This window comes from Leucoraja erinacea, chromosome 29, assembly GCF_028641065.1.
Source record: "Leucoraja erinacea ecotype New England chromosome 29, Leri_hhj_1, whole genome shotgun sequence".
NCBI lineage: Eukaryota > Metazoa > Chordata > Chondrichthyes > Rajiformes > Rajidae > Leucoraja > Leucoraja erinaceus.
Window position 1 is genome coordinate 15,560,259 of NC_073405.1, and position 17,646 is coordinate 15,577,904.

The 17,646-nt window shown below is 41.6% G+C and overlaps 1 protein-coding gene across 9 annotated transcripts in view; it reads left to right on the forward strand.

Moving 5' to 3' along the window:
* eps15l1a (epidermal growth factor receptor pathway substrate 15-like 1a) overlaps window positions 1-17,646 on the forward strand; it is a 231,422-nt gene that overhangs the window by 85,673 nt on the left and 128,103 nt on the right. For all 9 annotated transcript variants that reach the window (XM_055658739.1, XM_055658734.1, XM_055658732.1 and 6 more), the window contains 4 exons: window positions 2,541-2,613; window positions 5,124-5,285; window positions 13,310-13,507; window positions 15,502-15,672. In XM_055658739.1, coding sequence (XP_055514714.1) covers window positions 2,541-2,613; window positions 5,124-5,285; window positions 13,310-13,507; window positions 15,502-15,672 — 604 coding nt within the window. The remainder of the gene's footprint in view (window positions 1-2,540; window positions 2,614-5,123; window positions 5,286-13,309; window positions 13,508-15,501; window positions 15,673-17,646) is intronic.

A 17,646-nucleotide genomic window follows, 5' to 3' on the forward strand; every position in this document is an offset into this window, starting at 1 on the left:
TCCTTTAGATTTGTTATATTTCACAAGTTCCTCATGATTTTTAAGTTTACAAAGCGCTACGATTTTTGTGCCACCTTACTCGCCATTCTCCTGTGCTGCAAGTGCAACAAGTTTTGTTCTGATAAATTGTATATTTTAAAAGTTACTAAGGTTTAAAAATCTTAAAGACCGCGCATGCGCAGATTGGTCTCCTCTCCTGTCAGTCGCCGCCACGGCCGGGACAGTGACGCCCCTTCCTGCACCATCGCCGCACTGATTGGCCGCACCCGCTGACAGTCACCGGCGGCACCCGCCTCGCCCGGCGTTGCATGGCTCAGCTGCAGCCGCTGGAGGACGCAGCCCACAGCGAGGAGAATATTCCAGCGTGAAAGGGAAAGGCGGCGCCCGTCTCACCCAGCGTTCCACAGCCGCAGCCGCCAGAGGACGCGGCCTGCAGCGAGGAGAATATTCCAACGAGAAAGGCACTGAGGCCTGGCGTTGCCCAGCGCCTCAGTCAGTCAGTCAGCAGCGGCCGGAGGGGATGGTCACAGTTGCCGGAGAGCACAGCCACAGCCGCAGCTGCCGGAAGATGTGGCCCGCAGTGAGGAGAGAGAGAGGTGATTGTGGGAGGGGAGGAGGAGATGGGAAAGTAGAGGGAGGGTGAAGAGGAGTAGGGAGGGAATGCTGGGGGAGGAGGGGGCACAGAGGGAGAGGAGTGGGGGAGGTAGGGAGTGGAGAATAGATGGACAGGAGGGCAGTGAGAGAGGTCAGGAGGGATAGTGTGGGTGGTGAAGAGTGGGGGATAGAGGGATAGGAGGGGGTAGGGAGGGGAGAGGAGGGAGTGACTGAGGGTAGGGGAAAGGAGAGGGAGGGAGAGATGAGGGAGGGATTGGGGAGGGGAGGAGGAGAGGGGAAAGAAGAGGAGGGGGAGGGAGTGCTGAGGATGAGAGGAAATGAGCTGCACCTGCGCAGTTGGCTATGGGTAAATGGTGGAATATTTCATTGGGGGAACAGGTGAGTGGTGGAATATTGCGTTGGGGAAAGGGTTGCATTGGGGGACCAGGCCTCCCGTGTGACAGGGACCCAACGGGTCCCACAGTCTAATTAATTTTATTAATAGAACTACAGGCTTGGATTGTAGAGATCCTGCTAAGTCACTAGAAGGGTGTTTATTGCTGCTCCAGTGGTTTTGGTTTTATTAGGCATATTTGGTTGTCTCTAATTCTTTTGATAAGCTATTCACAATTTTGCTGGATTAAATACATGTAAATTGGTAGAAACAAGGCCGATGATGTGATCGTGTTGAACATAATCAGTTAAATTGAAGTTCAGATTTTTTTCCAGTGGGGAAAAATAACTTCAACTGGGAACTTTAAAAGGAAAAGGTAGTTTCTTCGTGGTTTGGCAGTCCACCTGCCAAAAAGTACAAAACAAATCTAACATCATGTAATTCAAAAGCAATAAACTGCAAATGAAGAAAATCTGAAATAAAAACATAAAATGCTGAGGATATTATATCAGCATCTCTGGCGAGACAAACAGAACCAACGCATGTTGGACTTTCCTAATTAATTCTGTTTGTTTCTTCACAGAGGATTGATCTGTTGAATATCTGTAACATTTTGTTTTTATTGAACATGATACACACTTTGACCAGATTGATTAGATTTACCAGATAGATTGCCTTGAGAAGGGGTAAATTCTTTGAAGAGGCATTAAACAGATTAGATCGATACAATCTTGAGTTTGAAAGAAGTGAAACGTATAAAGCATGGGTATTTGTGGACTGACGTTTGTAGAACCAAGGGTCACAATATCAAAGGGATAAGCCATTGAGGACATGTTCAGCCAAATTATTAATTTAGTTAATAATTAATAATTATTTAATTAATATATTAAAATCCATGAAGATGTGCTGGGGTGGGATAAAATAAAAGACTGATATTAAGTTTCCAGGACTGGGTACATGCTTCTAAACAAAAGGTCCAGCAAATTGTGATGTCAGAGATAAAAATACATAATATTTAATTAAGAAAACCATTATAAGTTTGTTGGTTGATAGTAATCAGAACTTAAACTCGGTGTTAATAAACCATTATTTGTTATTTTATGTATATAACAGTCTCAGTTTGTCACCTACTTAAGGTTGAACTGAGGACTCTCTTTACTTAGAGGATTCGGAATCTTTGAAATTCTGTACTCGATGAAGCTGTGGTGGCTGCCATTAAGTATATTTAAGTCAGGACTTCAGAAGTTTTTGGGGACCAGGCAAGAACATGGAGTTGCAAAGACCACCTCACCCAGAATCGTGGAGGGATTGAGTCTTGGAACAAAGCTGAAGTGCATGATCTACCCCTGCACTATAACAGATTCCTTTTGGGAATCCAATTATTCCGCATCCACTTTTCCTCTTATCCACCCTGCTAGTTAAAGCCTCAATTTCCCTTTTATAAATCTTTCTTGACTGCAGCTTAATTTTTGAACCCTGTTGCTCTGCTGTGTATTCCTTCCTGGCATTAAAAAAAAGTTTATAGCTACACAAACACTGTTGTTTGTTACAGGGAGAAGTATGTACTAGAACAGGATATCCGAGAAAAAGAAGAGGCCATCAGGCAGAAAACTAATGAGGTGCAGGTATGTATGTTGCGTTTATGAATCTTAATTAAAAAATGAGTCTTTAGTGTGTTCATATTATTGTCGTGAACTTAAAAAATATTGTTCCATGGCCTTGTGGAACTATGGCAATGACTTCTTCAAACCAGGAAAGACATCAAGGGTACCTGTGGAGCTCTCTGACTATTAACTGTGAATCGAGAGAACCACTGGGTGCCGCCTTCCAAATGCAATGTAGAGCAAGAAGCAAGAGGATTGGAAATATCAATTAGAGTGATAATTTGTTCAAAATTGACATTGAAGCATATTGGCAGGGTCTTGGCTTCTTCAAGTTACACAGATTTGTCTTATCGATTATTTATTCTTGGTCCGTATGGTGTATAGCTTACAGGTGATACTATTCTCTTATGTCAGCAATCTGCATATTTCCATTTAGTAGAGGTCACAGGTTTTGAGATGCTGTTTGTAGGGAAAACCTAAACTGAATATGTTATTGTTGCACTAGTTACATTTGATAGCACGTCAAAGACGGTTTCCATCACTCTGCCGATCATAAACTAATTGGGTGGTATTTAGTGGATTGGATTTGGCTGCTTGAAGACAGAGCATAGGTGGGCAATTTCCAGATTGTGGTATAGATGCTAAAATTCTAATTGAGTTGAAATAGCTGATCCAAAGGCATGTCTTGTTCGAGCGCACACATTGCTGTCTGATTCCATCAATTTTGGTGTTTTTACTGCATTTACTCATGTGAGGGGAATTGAATTTGCTGAAAACTGATGGCTTTGATAGCTGAGACCTCGGGGAGGTGCTGACCTGAAACTTCTGCATGAAGAAGATTGCAAATGGTGCAGCCTTACCCTTTGCATCACGTTGTCACTGAGGACAAGGACATTCTACCATCATCCTCTTTCAATTAATTTTTACTAGTAAATCATTATTTGTAACGTCCCTGTTGGCTTGCCTGGAATCAGAAGTCCATGGATTTGAGTCCAATTCTCATAGCTTGACCTCCTGATGTTGGTCAGTATTTCCGTACTGGACAGCTATATTTTTAGGGGTAGTATCTTTCAGAATGAGATGGTAAACTGGGATTTTGTTTCTGTCATCAGACAAATGCAAATTAGCTCATAGTATTGAAGAAAACACAGAGTGCTCAGTGAAATGGAAAGATTCATGGCAAACGTTTGTCGGCTAACACAATTTCCACTTACTGATGTAGATAGTTTATTTCTTTAATTTATTTTTATTACTCAAGGGCATTGACTTAAGCACAAATTCCAAAATGATAAAAGTATGTTGAACCTACACCTCTCAAAATATTAGACTTGATTTTTTTTTTTCACTTTCTTATATTGGCAACATTTACCTTTCAGTCAGCACTACGGTAACATTGAAAAAATAATAAAAAGATGCCAAAAATCTGCAGTTAAAAACCAAGTGTTAGAAACACTCAGCAGGTCAGACAGTGTCTATGGGAAGCGAAACACAACTAATATTTCACATCCGGCATCTCTAAATTATTTTCTGTGCTTCTATCACATCACATAGCTGTTCCTTTCCAAGAAAGTAAAACATTTTTTCAAGAATACTTCAATGTTGTGGATAATGGAATCGCAACTTTTTTTTCCATTTTGGATTTGTGTTTATTACTCATTGAGTAATAAACAAAGTTAAAGATGTAAAATAAATTAATTTATCTACTTTACTGAAAGCAAATCATGCTTATCTATGGTCCATGTGCCATGAATCTTTCCCTGAGGTTTGTTTCCCAGGGTTGCAGTTTTGAATTTTTTTAAGTGGATGTAACAGATCTTATTTTTTTTACGGGAGAAACACAAAGGGAATTTCCCCTGTGCCTTAATCTTTAAAAGCATGAATAACAAACGGACCACCTGTACTGTCAGTCTTAAACTTCCTTTATAATTGGAGTTCAGCTGAAGTTGGAACTGTTTTTAAATGCTTTATTAGGATACTGTTCCAGTGGAAAGATCGTAAGAACGGAAGAGGTTGTCTGAGTGCAGAAGGACTGAGTATCATATTTGCTATTAGATTTTGGCTTTAAGCTAATCAGTGTAAAATGTGTTAAATCTTGCGAATCATTTCAATTGACTATCTAGGTGTTTGTTGTTATATGGAATATAAATTTCACTCTGATCTTATTTTACATACCTTAAACCCACAGCAGTTAGGACATGAGACTTATTGTTCTGAATGGGATTAACAAATAACAAAATTATTGAGGTTGTCTCCTGGAATAGTCCAGTAAGTTTGTAATACATGGTTCATATCTGCACTACTTTCAGCTCAATTACATTCTTCCTATAGGGTGATCAAAACTGAAAACACTACTCCAAATGCCACCTCACCAACATATTGTACAACTGTAACAGAACACCCCAATTTCTGCACTCAATTAGGTTGTATGATAACATGACGCGTTATTAAAGCTGTCTTCATTAGAGTCTGAAGCTGAGTATTAATGTTGTCAGGATGGTTATGTTACTGAAGGTTGTTCTTTTTGTTGGCAGGAACTTCAAAATGACTTGGACAGGGAAAACAACAACCTACAGGAGCTGGAGTCTCAAAAACAAGCTGCCCAAGACAGACTGGATGAGATGGACCAGCAGAAGGCCAAGCTTGAGGACATGCTCAATGACATCAGGCAGAAGTGTCAGGAGGAGAACCAGACAGTAAGAACAGGGAATATATGGGAGCTCGAGATTGTATGCAATTGAAATGAGGGAGATTTTTAATAGTAATGTTCTTCAACTTGGCAAATTAGGTGTTTGTACAATGCGGTATATTTGCAATGTTCAACAACATGACAGCATGGTCCTAAACTATCCAAGAGTATTGTTGGATATCTGTGATTTTTTTTTTCTAATTTCAATTCCAACACTGGACTTTTACTTTTGAGTGTAGTACAAGACAGTTTTGTCCAAGGGTAGTTTATTGCTTTCAATGATGTAGGCGCAACATTTTTTTCATTTGAATCAGTTTCCTTGTTTTCAAGAGATTTGTCCTGTGCTCTGCATACATGAAGCATATTATGAGAGGATTGTTCAGAGGCTATAATGTCGACAAAATAGAGTGGTGTGAGGATTTACATCAGTTTATTTTGACTTTGTCAAATGTTCATAGTGCAAACATCCATATTTCAACAGAAAAGGATGTAAAATTGAGAAATTGAATTTGAGTCGTCTATTGCGGCTGCAGTAAACATCAATGATCTGTATCTTTATAATTATTGATAGATTTCTGCCATTGAGTCTAGATTAGATTAGATTAGATTTGTTTATTGTCATTCAGACCTTTCGGTCTGAACGAAATTTCGTTTCCCTGCAGTCTTACATATAATTAAAAATGACAAAAACACACAATCAACACAAATTTAACATCCACTACAGTGAGTTCACCAAATACCTCCTCACTGTGGTGGAAGGCAAAATCTTAAAGTCTCTGTCTCTTCCCTCTTTGTTCTCCCTCTGCGCCGAGGCGATCCAGGCTCCAGATGTTGTGACCCCACCGGGTGATGGTAAATCCCGCGGCTCAACCGTGCTCCGCGAACGGGCCGGTTCAAACTCTGCGGGTGGTCGCTGCCGCCGCCGCAGCTCCGAGGCCGAGTCGGGTCTCTGCTGCCGCCACCATGGTTCCGGGGCCGAGTCGGGTCTCCATTGCCGCTGCCGCCGCCACAGCTCTGAGGCTGAGTCGGGTCTCCGCCACGCTTCGGGGGCCGAGTCGGGTCTCCGTTGCCGCTGCTGCTGCTGCCGCCCGCCACAGCTCCGGGGCCGAGTCGGGTCTCCGCTGCTGCTGCTGCTGCCGCCACAGCTCTAGGGCTGAGTCGGGTCTCCACTGCCGCTGCCGCTGCCGCCGCTACAGCTCCGAGACCGTGTCGGGTCTCCGCTGCCGCTGCCGCCGCTGCACACAGCTCCGAGGCCGCCAGCTCTGCCATTAGGCCTCGGCGCAGACGGAGACGGATACGGGGAATACGACAGAAACAAAAGTCGCATCCCCCGAAGGAAAAGACCAAAACATGTTTCTCCCACCCCACCCACACACATACACAACTTAATAAAACAAAATTAACTAAAACATGACAAAGGAACAAAAATAAAGAAAAAAAACAGACGGACTGCAGGTGGGCCGCAGCTGTTAAGCCAGCGCCGCCATCTTGAACTTGAGTCTGATTGTATGTTAGCATGGATCTGAATATGATAATTAAAACCGTGTGTGCTTTTGGATCAATCATATCCATATAAAGTTTTGATGTTTCTCAGCTTGATGATTTGCCATATATTGTTTTAATTAGACAATATTAAATTGTTATTATAAATGTAATGATTTACAGGAATAAAAACCGTGCTCTGCAGCTAATTTTACTAATATTTGCCAAAGCTCCTTTTAGACAACCACAAGACAGAAGCAGAATTAGGTCATTCGGCCCATCGAGTTATCTCCGCCATTCGATCATGTCTTTTGACCCCATCCTCCTGTCTTCTCTCCATAAGCTATTACTTCCTTGCTAATCAATAACTTATCACCTCTGCTTTAAAAATACCCAATCTCTTGGCCACTACAGCCATCTGCGGGAATGAATTTCACAGATTCACCACCCTCTGGCTGGTGAAGAAATTCCTCTTCATCTCTATTTTCAAGATACGTCCTTTTATTCTGAGGCTGTGCTCTCTGGTACTAGACTCTCCCATTACTGGAAACATCCTTTCCACATCCACTCAATCTAGGCCATTCATTATCCGGTAGGTTTCAATGAGATTCCACTTCTAAACTTCTATGGGCACAGGCCCAGAGCCTTCAAATATGCCATTCATCCCTGGGATCATTCTCATAAACCTTCTCTGGACTCTCCAATGCTAACACATCCTTCCTCAGATATGGGGCCTAATACTGCTCACAATCTTCCAAATGTAGCCTCACCGCTGCCTTAGGTAGCCTCTGCATTACATCCTTAGTTTAGATTCTATTCCCCTCAAAATGAATGCTAGCATTGCATTTGCCTTCCTTACTGCCAACTCAATGTGCAAATTAACTTTTTGGGAATCCTACACCAGTACTTCCAAGTCCCTTTGCATCTCCGATTTTTGAATCCTCTCCCCACAAAGAAAGCAGTCTACGCCCCTATTCGTTCTACCAAAGTGTATGACTGTACACTGCTATGTTGTATTCCATTAGCCACTTTGTTTATATTCATGTGATGTTGATTGGCTTGCCAAACTTATCGATGAGGATAAATTAATAACTAAAGTTACAGCTTTGAATGGCAGAGCATGGAAGTTAGTCCAAAGGTGCACCAAACCTGATGCCTCAATTGATCTGCACAGTATGTGCTGAGTTTGCTGATCTCAGTTGGAATGGAATTTACTGCCCTGTAGGATCCTTAGGCTTAGTTTGGACAAAGTCAGCTGGTACTCCTGTTACAATCACATTCCAGGGCCTGCTCAACATCTGTGCATGTATATATCTGCACAGTTGTAAGATGTAGTTAGGTTCAGTTGTAAACCCACCGGGTCAGTGCCCTTGCTTCAATAGTCCATTGGCTTTGTTGCCCAGGTTCATTTAACAAGAAAAAACACCTTGAAGGGGTAGTCATGGTGGAATTATACCCCAGCACGGGTCAAAGGATTTTAAATCTGGGGAAGAGAAAATAGGATTGGAAAGAAAAAGTGGTTTGGGAGTTATTGGAATTAAATAATGCATCTGGTTTCAATGACTTTCTAAGCCACTCAAGGTCCAGTTGTGTGGTTTGTATTATTGTCTGATTCCCTTGAGGCAGTTGAAGCAAAGCAATTCATCCAGCCAGCTGTTCAGTTATATAGAATTACTATACACGCTGAAGAAAACAACTTGATTTTAGATCCTTCCTTCCAACTCTGTTCGGCTGTAATCACCAAGCATGCCAGGAATACTGTTCCAATAAATCAGTGAGTTTGTAATTTAGTTTCAAAACATTGTTCCCACGTGGCTTCTGGCTTAATAGGCAGCTTGTGTGAGCTGGGAGGAGGGGATAGGGTGGTCTAGGTCATTGCTTTGTACATGGCCACCATCAATGCTGATCAGCAATTGCCCAGCAGCCAGTTTTCCTTTCCCCACGAGGTGGACCACTCCCTTCACACAAATGTTTTTCTGTCCATTTGCAAATGTCAGCCATTAATGTGCAGTGCTGTGGCTGTGTTCCCAGATAAACCTTGAGAGTGTTACAATATTTTTACACAATTCCAAAAAATATGTGCACATATTTCTGCTTGTTTGAAGAATTCTCCCTGTAGTATTGCATGTTCTCTTTATATTAACTATTGCAAGATGGTGGAATGAAATCAAAGTTTCTGGTTAAACTGGCAGATATATCGACTGATCCGGAGTATGTGCAGGATCCTGACTCATCCATTTTTCCTATTGGAAATTTTATTTTTTATTAAGTTAAAGCATATAGGGCTGTGGAATGAAATATTTTCAAATTTAGCCATTAGTTTTTATTGTGCCAAGCACTTTTAAGGGCCTGTCCCACTTGGGCAACCTAATCCTCGAGTCCAGAAGAGTGCCTTCGACCTCCAAGCTCGAGGGCACTCTCCTGGAAAGCCTTGAGCTGGATCGACCGGCCGCGTTGAAACCGCGAGCTGCATCTGCCGCACACACACACACACACACACACACACACACACACACACACACACACACACACACACACACACACACACACACACACACACACACACACACACACACACACACACACACACACACACATCGCAAAGGTGAGGGCCAGGGAAAGCGGAGGAGCGCTGTCTGCGCAATGAAGAGGCAGGTAAACGGCTGCCACAGAGTACCGTAAGTCCTTTATAGAGCGCGGGGGGTGGGGGTGATAAGGAGAGAGGAGGGCGAGAGAAGGGAGACAGGAGGGGAGAGAAGGAGTGGAGACACTTTTAAGAAGTTTAATAAATTTAGCGCGTATTTTACCTAGGTCTTCCTAGGTCGTGAAACTCCAATGAGCCAATCAAAATGGCCGGTCAGCGAAAGGGATGGTCTATGGCTGCCCTCGAGTGCCTGTAAGTAACCCCACTCCACTGCACTACGAGTGAAAAAACCCATGCCAACCAAGTTTTACTCGTGGAAAATTTTTCTGCGACCTAGCTGAGGCCACGAGTAGGCGGGAACCTCCCTCGAGCATGAAGGAGAGCTCCAGCCATCTCATACGACCTCCTAGGACCTCGTGTCGACCATGCTGCGAGTTTGAGTCCAGGGCAAACTGTTCTAAACTCGTAGCTTAGGTCGCCCCTTTAGAGTGAGATGAAAGGTGACATTCTTTTATCCCTCACAGCCATGAGCCAGTCTGAGAAGATCAAATTTTATACAGGTCCTCGCAAACACACAACATGTATAAACTAGTGTTTCGGAGACTGCCAGGATGGAGTTGCTGCGGGGCTGTAGGCATATTCTGCCATGTGGAAACTCAGTTTGTGGCCAGATTTCCAATTGCAAACTGTTTAGGTTACAAACAGTTCTCAGCAACAGAACTCTGCAGTAACCTGGGGAGGACATGCACATGACAGCTTGTATATGCTTCACCTCTTCAACTACAACTATATCCACTTTTGGACATTGAATATCTGCACAATCAATTAGTGATGTAGTTGCTTGTTGTACACCCACACATTTTTTTTCATTTTGGTTCAGTTTCTTTAACCTTTGCAATTTTACAGTAAGTTCAAGCTGAGAACCCAGAACTTTTTTTAGGATTGGTGCACTACAATGATCCATTATAGTTTTAAAATTGTTATTTTTGTTGGTCAGGAAAGGTTAAGCAAGCTTGTCAATGGAAGACTGGATGACAGAGGTGTGCTTGCAGCACAATTAGCTCTGACCTTGTTAAATGGTGGAGCAGGCTCAGGTATTCAGTTGATTTACTTCCACCAAGTCAAATGCTAATACAACATTTCTAACTGCTTCAACTAGCATCACTTTTATGAGGTAACAATCCACTTTGAGAAAATATGACAAAATACTTATTCCAAAATGCCACTTGCTCTTAAAGTGATTGCAGATAAATATGTTCCAATTAAATCTGTTTACTAAACAGTCACTATTGTCCTGACCCATGGCAATATAACATTCAACAACAGTGCGAGTGAATACACATATGCATATGGGTATTTCCGTAAATAAGGGTACATGGGAGGCCAAATTTGAAAGTTATTAAATTATAATGAAATGGGTCAACCTATGATCCTTTTGAGCTAATTTGTGATCAAAATCGGTCAAGATTTGTCCAAAATTTAATACTTTCAAAATTTGAAGGAAAAAAAAGAGAATTTTTTAAACTGATTTCTAAGCTCCCTTAGAAAAAGTCGGCATGTAATCCACCACGAAGCTGTAGTTCACGCCAGGGTCATTATAATTGCGTTGTTTGCATTTTTTTAAATCGCGACGAGTCAAAAAAAAGTTATAGCATTGACAACGTTAGACAACGGGAGGAACTGCAGAATGAGACATCGATAAAATAGGTGAGCAAACCAGATTTTTATTTCATGATTTTAAGTTCTATTCAGTATTTCACACAAACACAAAATATAAGCAATAAAAAAGAAACAGTAAATATAAAACGGTTACTCTGCCTTTATTTCACACATGACCAAATGGACCCTGCTACTCACGTTGTGCTGCAAAAACTTGGGGCATCAGAAAACCATCTAATCGGGTGATAAATCTTGAAAATCATAAGCATAATCAGAATTTGGCGTGTATAGAGTTATTTAATTGCAAAATTAATGTCATCTTTCTGGTATAAATTAGCCTTCCGAATTGATGAAATCCTGCTTGAAAAATGTCATAAAAAGGCAAGGAAACACAGGGACATATCTGATTTTTGTCTTTGTAAAATCTCTTGACAAATCTCTCAACTCCTACATTGTACCTCTGTTACTCATTCTTCGATTTTAATCCCCACTGCAACTGGCAAACCAGGGGCATTCTTCTCTTAGTGGACTGCTTTTAATTCCCTGTTGTTGCATATCAGCCTATACTGTATTATTAATTCAAACATGATCTCCACTCTTCAACTGTTCTACTATGCTATTGCCCTGCTTCCTATCCTCTCAGTAATATATTTTTATTGCTTCATATTTATATCAGACTGTCCTAGTTCCTAGTAGTCTTCTTTATTTACCTTACAATGTACAATGCCACGGCTGTTGCATTCATTTGTTTATTGTGTCTCATTTCTGGCAATAAACAGAGAATTGTTCAACACGCATATTTGGAGCGTTTTAAAATCAGATTTCCGAACAGTTTTAAAAATTATTGTGGGCGCTACATATAAGAATGTTGTTTACAAGCAATGGGAAGTATAGTTAGAAACAAGGAAATGCAGATGCTGGTTTACCCAAAAAAAGACACAAAGGTCTGGAATAACTCAGCGCTTCTGGCAGCATCTCTGGAAAACATGAATAGGTGATGTTTCGGGTCGGGACCCTTCTACGGACTGATTATGAGGCAGGGGACGTGAGGGGGATGGTGGAATCCGGAAGAGAGGAGGGGCGATGCCTGGCAGATAATAGGTCGATACATGTTGGGGGTGATGGGTGGGTGGCGGGGGGTGGGGTGGGAGAAAGGCCAGTGATGAAAAGGATTGAAGAGTTGCGAATTGTGAAACTGGTATGTGGTAGGGAAGGAATAGGTGAGAATCCAGGTGGGGCACAAGGGAGAGAGAGGGGGTCGGGAAGATGGGGGGAGGAAAGGATGGTTTGCAGTTACCTAAATTTGGAGAATTCAATGTTCATACCTTTTGGGTTTTAAGCTCCCCAAGCAGAATATATGGTGCTGTTCCTCCAGTTTGTGCATGGCCTCACTAGGGCAATGGAGCAGATCCAGGACAGAAAGATCAGTATGGGAATGGGAAGAGGAATGGTTAGCAACGGTAGATCCAGTTGGGCATGGTAACTGAGCGCAAGTGTTTGACAAAATGGTCGCTGAGTCTACGCTTGGTCTTGCCAATGTACAGGAGGCCACAGCTCGAAGCAGGAAAAGATGGAACAGTGTTTGAAAGAGATCAATGAAATGATTTGACCCTGACTCACTTTTTGTAGTTTATCTGAAAAAATGAGGGATTCCAAATGCCCCACTGAATTTGAAATAAAAGGAAATTCAGTGGCGCATTTGGAATTTCTCATTTCTCCAGATAAATCACAAAAAGTGAGTCAACGACAAAACATTTAATGCTATTATGTAGTAAAACCAAATTTTGCTTATTTGATTGCTATACATCTTTGGCCAGTGTACTATGCTATATTGTTTGAATTACTAGGTACATTTATGTACCTTGTCAATAATTGAAAACATTGATTAATTTTTCTGGTATCCATGAGTCCTTTACTAGCATCTTTTTTGTGAGGCTGAGCTAAATGCTTTCATTTTAATTGAGTAATTCCACCAAAGTGGTTATTGAACTCAAGGTACTTTTAGAATGTGTGGGCGTAACATTGTTGTATAAGCTCCACATGAGACATAATGACAGATTCATCGTCCAACAAGCAGTGCACTGTAATCTTTGAAGACATTTGAATGAACACATGATGTGACGAAGCCACAGATGCATTGTTTTGGAATTCTGTTTGAATGTTGCGCACTGTATTTTTTTTCTGTAACCGGCAGTGTCTTATTGGTGTCCTTGTGTGACTAATTATCCTGAATTTCTGTGGGATAGATTTCATCGCTGAAGATGCAAATTGCGAATCAGGAATCGGATGTGCAATCCCAAGAAGAGGAGCTGAGTAAAGCCAAAACAGAACTGAATAAACTGCAGCAAGAAGAGTCGCAATTAGAACAGAGCATCGAAGCTGGCAAGGTTCAACTTGAAACAATTATTAAATCACTGAAGTCTACACAGGATGAAATTAATCAGGTGAGAATTCTTGTTATCCATTGCTGTTTTCTGTACCTCAGCCTCTCTTTTACTCTCTGTGTGTCAATAACTTTTTAAAGGGTTAAAAATCCACAAATTAAGAGACATATATTTGAAATAACTCATGTTTTCATCCTTCGGTTGTGGTGTTTTTTATAACAATGTTCAGGGTTTTTATGCAGGTCAAATGATGATTGTGCATTGGCATGATTGGAAGCAAATTCAATCATGGCATTGTTCAATAAGATTGAAGCCAAAACGCTTTTCCTTTGAGAATATCACCATTATCTGTCATGTACATCATTCACCAAAAATATCTTTCCTTGGTCTTGGTCTTGCCCCCCCCCCCCATCACCTTACCCGTATTAATTGATATTTTAATCACCCTCCCGTCCTTACTATCCTGTCTAAAATATTTTTTTCTCCCCTCTTGCATCTCCCCGCGCTCATTCTCCTCAACAATTGCACCCCCACACGCTTTCTCCTTGTCCCTTCGGACACCATCTCCCAGTGCCAGAACGTTTATCAAGCTCTCAACATTAGCCAAATCATGGAGCTGATTGTTGACTTCAGGAGGGAAAACCTGTCTTCGTCAAGTGGGTACTCGTGGAGAGAGTCCACGGCTTCAAGTAAATATTTCTGAAGATATGTCCTTGGCCCAGCACATCAATGTAATCGCAAAGAAAACTCATCAATGCCTCTACTTCCATCGAGATTGAAGATATTCAGTATGTCATCGTTCCTGAACTCTGATCTGAAAAAGGTGGACAGTTGAGAACATACTGACCGGTTGCATCGTGGCCTGGTTTCAGGAACATAGGGGATTACTGAGAGCAGTCGATACTGCCCGGTCCATCACAGGTTCTGACCTTCCCACCATCAAAGGGATCTTTAAGGGTGGTGCCTCAAAAAGAAAGCCAATATCATCAAAGACCCACACCCTTGCTCTCATTTCCCTACTACCAACAGGAAAATAGGTACTGGAGCCTAAAAACCATGTCCACGAGGTTCAAGAACAGCTTTTTACCAGCAACCATCAGGCTCTCGAACGCCACACAGCACTAACCTCAACAATTGTGATATTCTATGGACTATGTCTTTGCTTCCACTGTGGAATTTGGTTTTTGCACTATTATGGATAACTAGTATTAGAATTATTAATTTATTGCCATTTTGATTATTGTATATTACCTGTGTGTTATTGCATTTATAGGCCTGTTAAGCTGCAGCATGTAAGAATTTTATTGTTCCATTGTTGGTACATATGACAATTAAACACTCTTGATTCTCTTGATTTCCTCTCACTCTGCCCCTACGTACTCCTTCTTCCCATCCCTGCACTCCCTACCTCTCCCTGGGGTTCCTTCTAACCCTAGTCTCTAACCCACTCCCTCCAACCTGTTCTTACTTCCACTCCTGCAGGACCCCGTTCCTGTTTCCTCCGCTCCCACTGTCCTGTGCTCCTTTTCCCACCCCTGCTCCCTGCAACCCTTTAATATTTTGTGTTTGACTTTAACTTTGAAGTTTGCGCAGATTCATCCAGGTGGGCATTTGATCATGTCTTCAAATGCTGTAATGCAAACTGACCACTGGGAGGCAGAATAGTTGCGTTACATATCATGCCCTAACTTGCTTATGCAATGTTAAATGACATTATATTATCATAAATTCAGAACCTTTTATATGAAGTTCCATGCGTATCCTGCATATCTATTTCAAAAGTATTTTGTTCCTGTTATCACGGGGCGACAGCACTGTGTGATTGAATTGCATGGACACTGCAGCAGTACAATTACTGATTGTATCGAATAAATGGAATAGATCAGTTCACACTGCCTGGCACTTACTATTGTTCTCAAGTAACAGTGTTCTGGGGTTTTGTCCTACTGTCTTTTTGTTTGTTTATTTATGATGAAAAACTTGTACAAAGTCAATAAAGTGATTTTATAACGATAAAATCGCACAACGATAAACTTCTGCTTTTTTACCTCCAGGCAAGAAACAAACTTACCCAATTGCAAGACTCGCAGCAGGAAGTTAGTAAAAGCATTGACCAATACAGTAACGCACTGAATGGCTCGTTAACCAGTCATGGCGGCAGCATGACCAACTTGGCGGACATGAGTGATGGCATTGCTGAAAGAGACAGTGGTTTCACGACAATGGTGGGTAGGGAGAAAAAGCTGCAGTTATTTCAATCATTTTTCTTCCTCCTGCTACTTGCCTCAAGTCATTTTCTGCAAGGTGCATACTGCATGAAGCAGATTGATGCTTCAGTTTATGATCGTCATCCAATATGATTTTTATTTACGTTGAGCAACATTTCCAACAGCAAGAAGGTCCTGCATTTCAGCTTTCAGTCAATACTGTGCTCATGGAATCTATTTAAATCGATGCATGTTTGCTGTCCCTCTGAGAAAAATTTGTTTGGAATATGCAGCTGTTTTTTCTTAAAGCTTTCTAATTTTAGTTAAACCGTTCAATCCTTTTAAAAGTTATGTTGAACTCATGTAACCGAACAAACTGGAAGTCCAAGACCAATGTAGCTTTAAGATGAAGTATGATCGGAGAGTGATTGGATGCAGTGTATAATATTTTTCATAGTCTGCATACCGTGGCTTGCAAAAGTATTCATACCCCTTGAAATTTTCCACATTTTGTCACGTTACAACCACAAACGTAAATGTATTTTATTGGGATTTTATGTGATAGACCAACACAAAGTGGAGCATAATTGTGAAGTGGAAGGAAAATTGTACATGGTAAAATAATGAAAAGTGTGGCGTGCAAAAGTATTCAGCCCCCTTTACTCTGATACCCCTAAATAAAATCCAGTGCAACCAATTGCCTTCAGAAGTCACCTAATTAGTAAATAGAGTCCACTTGTGTGTAATCTAATCTCAGTATAAATACAGCTGTTCTGTGAAGGCCTCAGAGGTTTGTTAGAGAACATTAGTGAACAAACAGCATCATGAAGCCCAAGGAACACACCAAACAGGTCAGGGATAAAGTTGTGGAGAGGCTTAAAGCAGGGTTAGGTTATAAAAAAAGATCCCAAGCTTTGAACATCTCACGGAGCACTGTTCAATCCATAATCCGAAAATGGAAAGAGTATGGCACAACTGCAAACCTACCAAGACATGGCCGTCCACCTAAACTGACAGGCCGGGCAAGGAGAGCATTGATCAGAGAAGCAGCCAAGGTATGGTAACTCTGGAGGAGCTGCAGAGATCCACAGCTTAGGTGGGAGAATCTGTCCACAGGACAACTATTAGTCGTGCACTCCACAAATCGGGCCTTTATGGAAGAGTGGCAAGAAGAAAGCCATTGTTGAAAAAAAGCCATAAGAAGTCCCGTTTGCAGTTTGCCACAAGCCATGTGGGGGACACAGCAAACATGTGGAGGAAGGTGCTCTGGTCAGATGAGACCAAAATTTGATGTTTTTGGCCTAAATGCAAAACGCTATGTGTGGCGGAAAACTAACACTGCACATCACCCTGAACACACCATCTCCACTGTGAAACATGGTGGTGACAGCATCATGCTGTGGGGATGCTTTTCTTCAGCAGGGACAGGGAAGCTGGTCAGAGTTGATGGGAAGATGGATGGAGCCAAATACAGGGCAATCTTGAAAGAAACCCTGTTAGTCTGCAAAAGACTTGAGACTGGGGCGGAGGTTTACCTTCCAGCAGGACAACGACCCTAAACATACAGCCAGAGCTACAATGGAATGGTTTAGATCAAAGCATATTCATGTGTTAGAATGGCCCAGTCAAAGTCCAGACCTACAATTGAGAATCTCTGGCAAGACTTGAAAATTACTGTTCACAGATGCTCTCCATCTAATCTGACTGAGCTTGAGCTATTTTGCAAAGAAGAATGGGAAAAATGTAAGTCTCTAGATGTGCAAAGCTGGTAGAGACATACGCCAAAAGACTTGCAGCTGTAATTGCAGCGAAAGGTGGTTCTACAAAGTATTGACTCAGGGGGGCTGAATACTTTTGCACGCCACACTTTTCAGTTTTTTATTTGTAAAAAAAATTTGAAAACCATGTATCATTTTCCTTCCACTTCACAATTATGCACCACTTTGTGTTGGTCTATCACATAAAATCCCAATAAAATACATTTACGTTTGT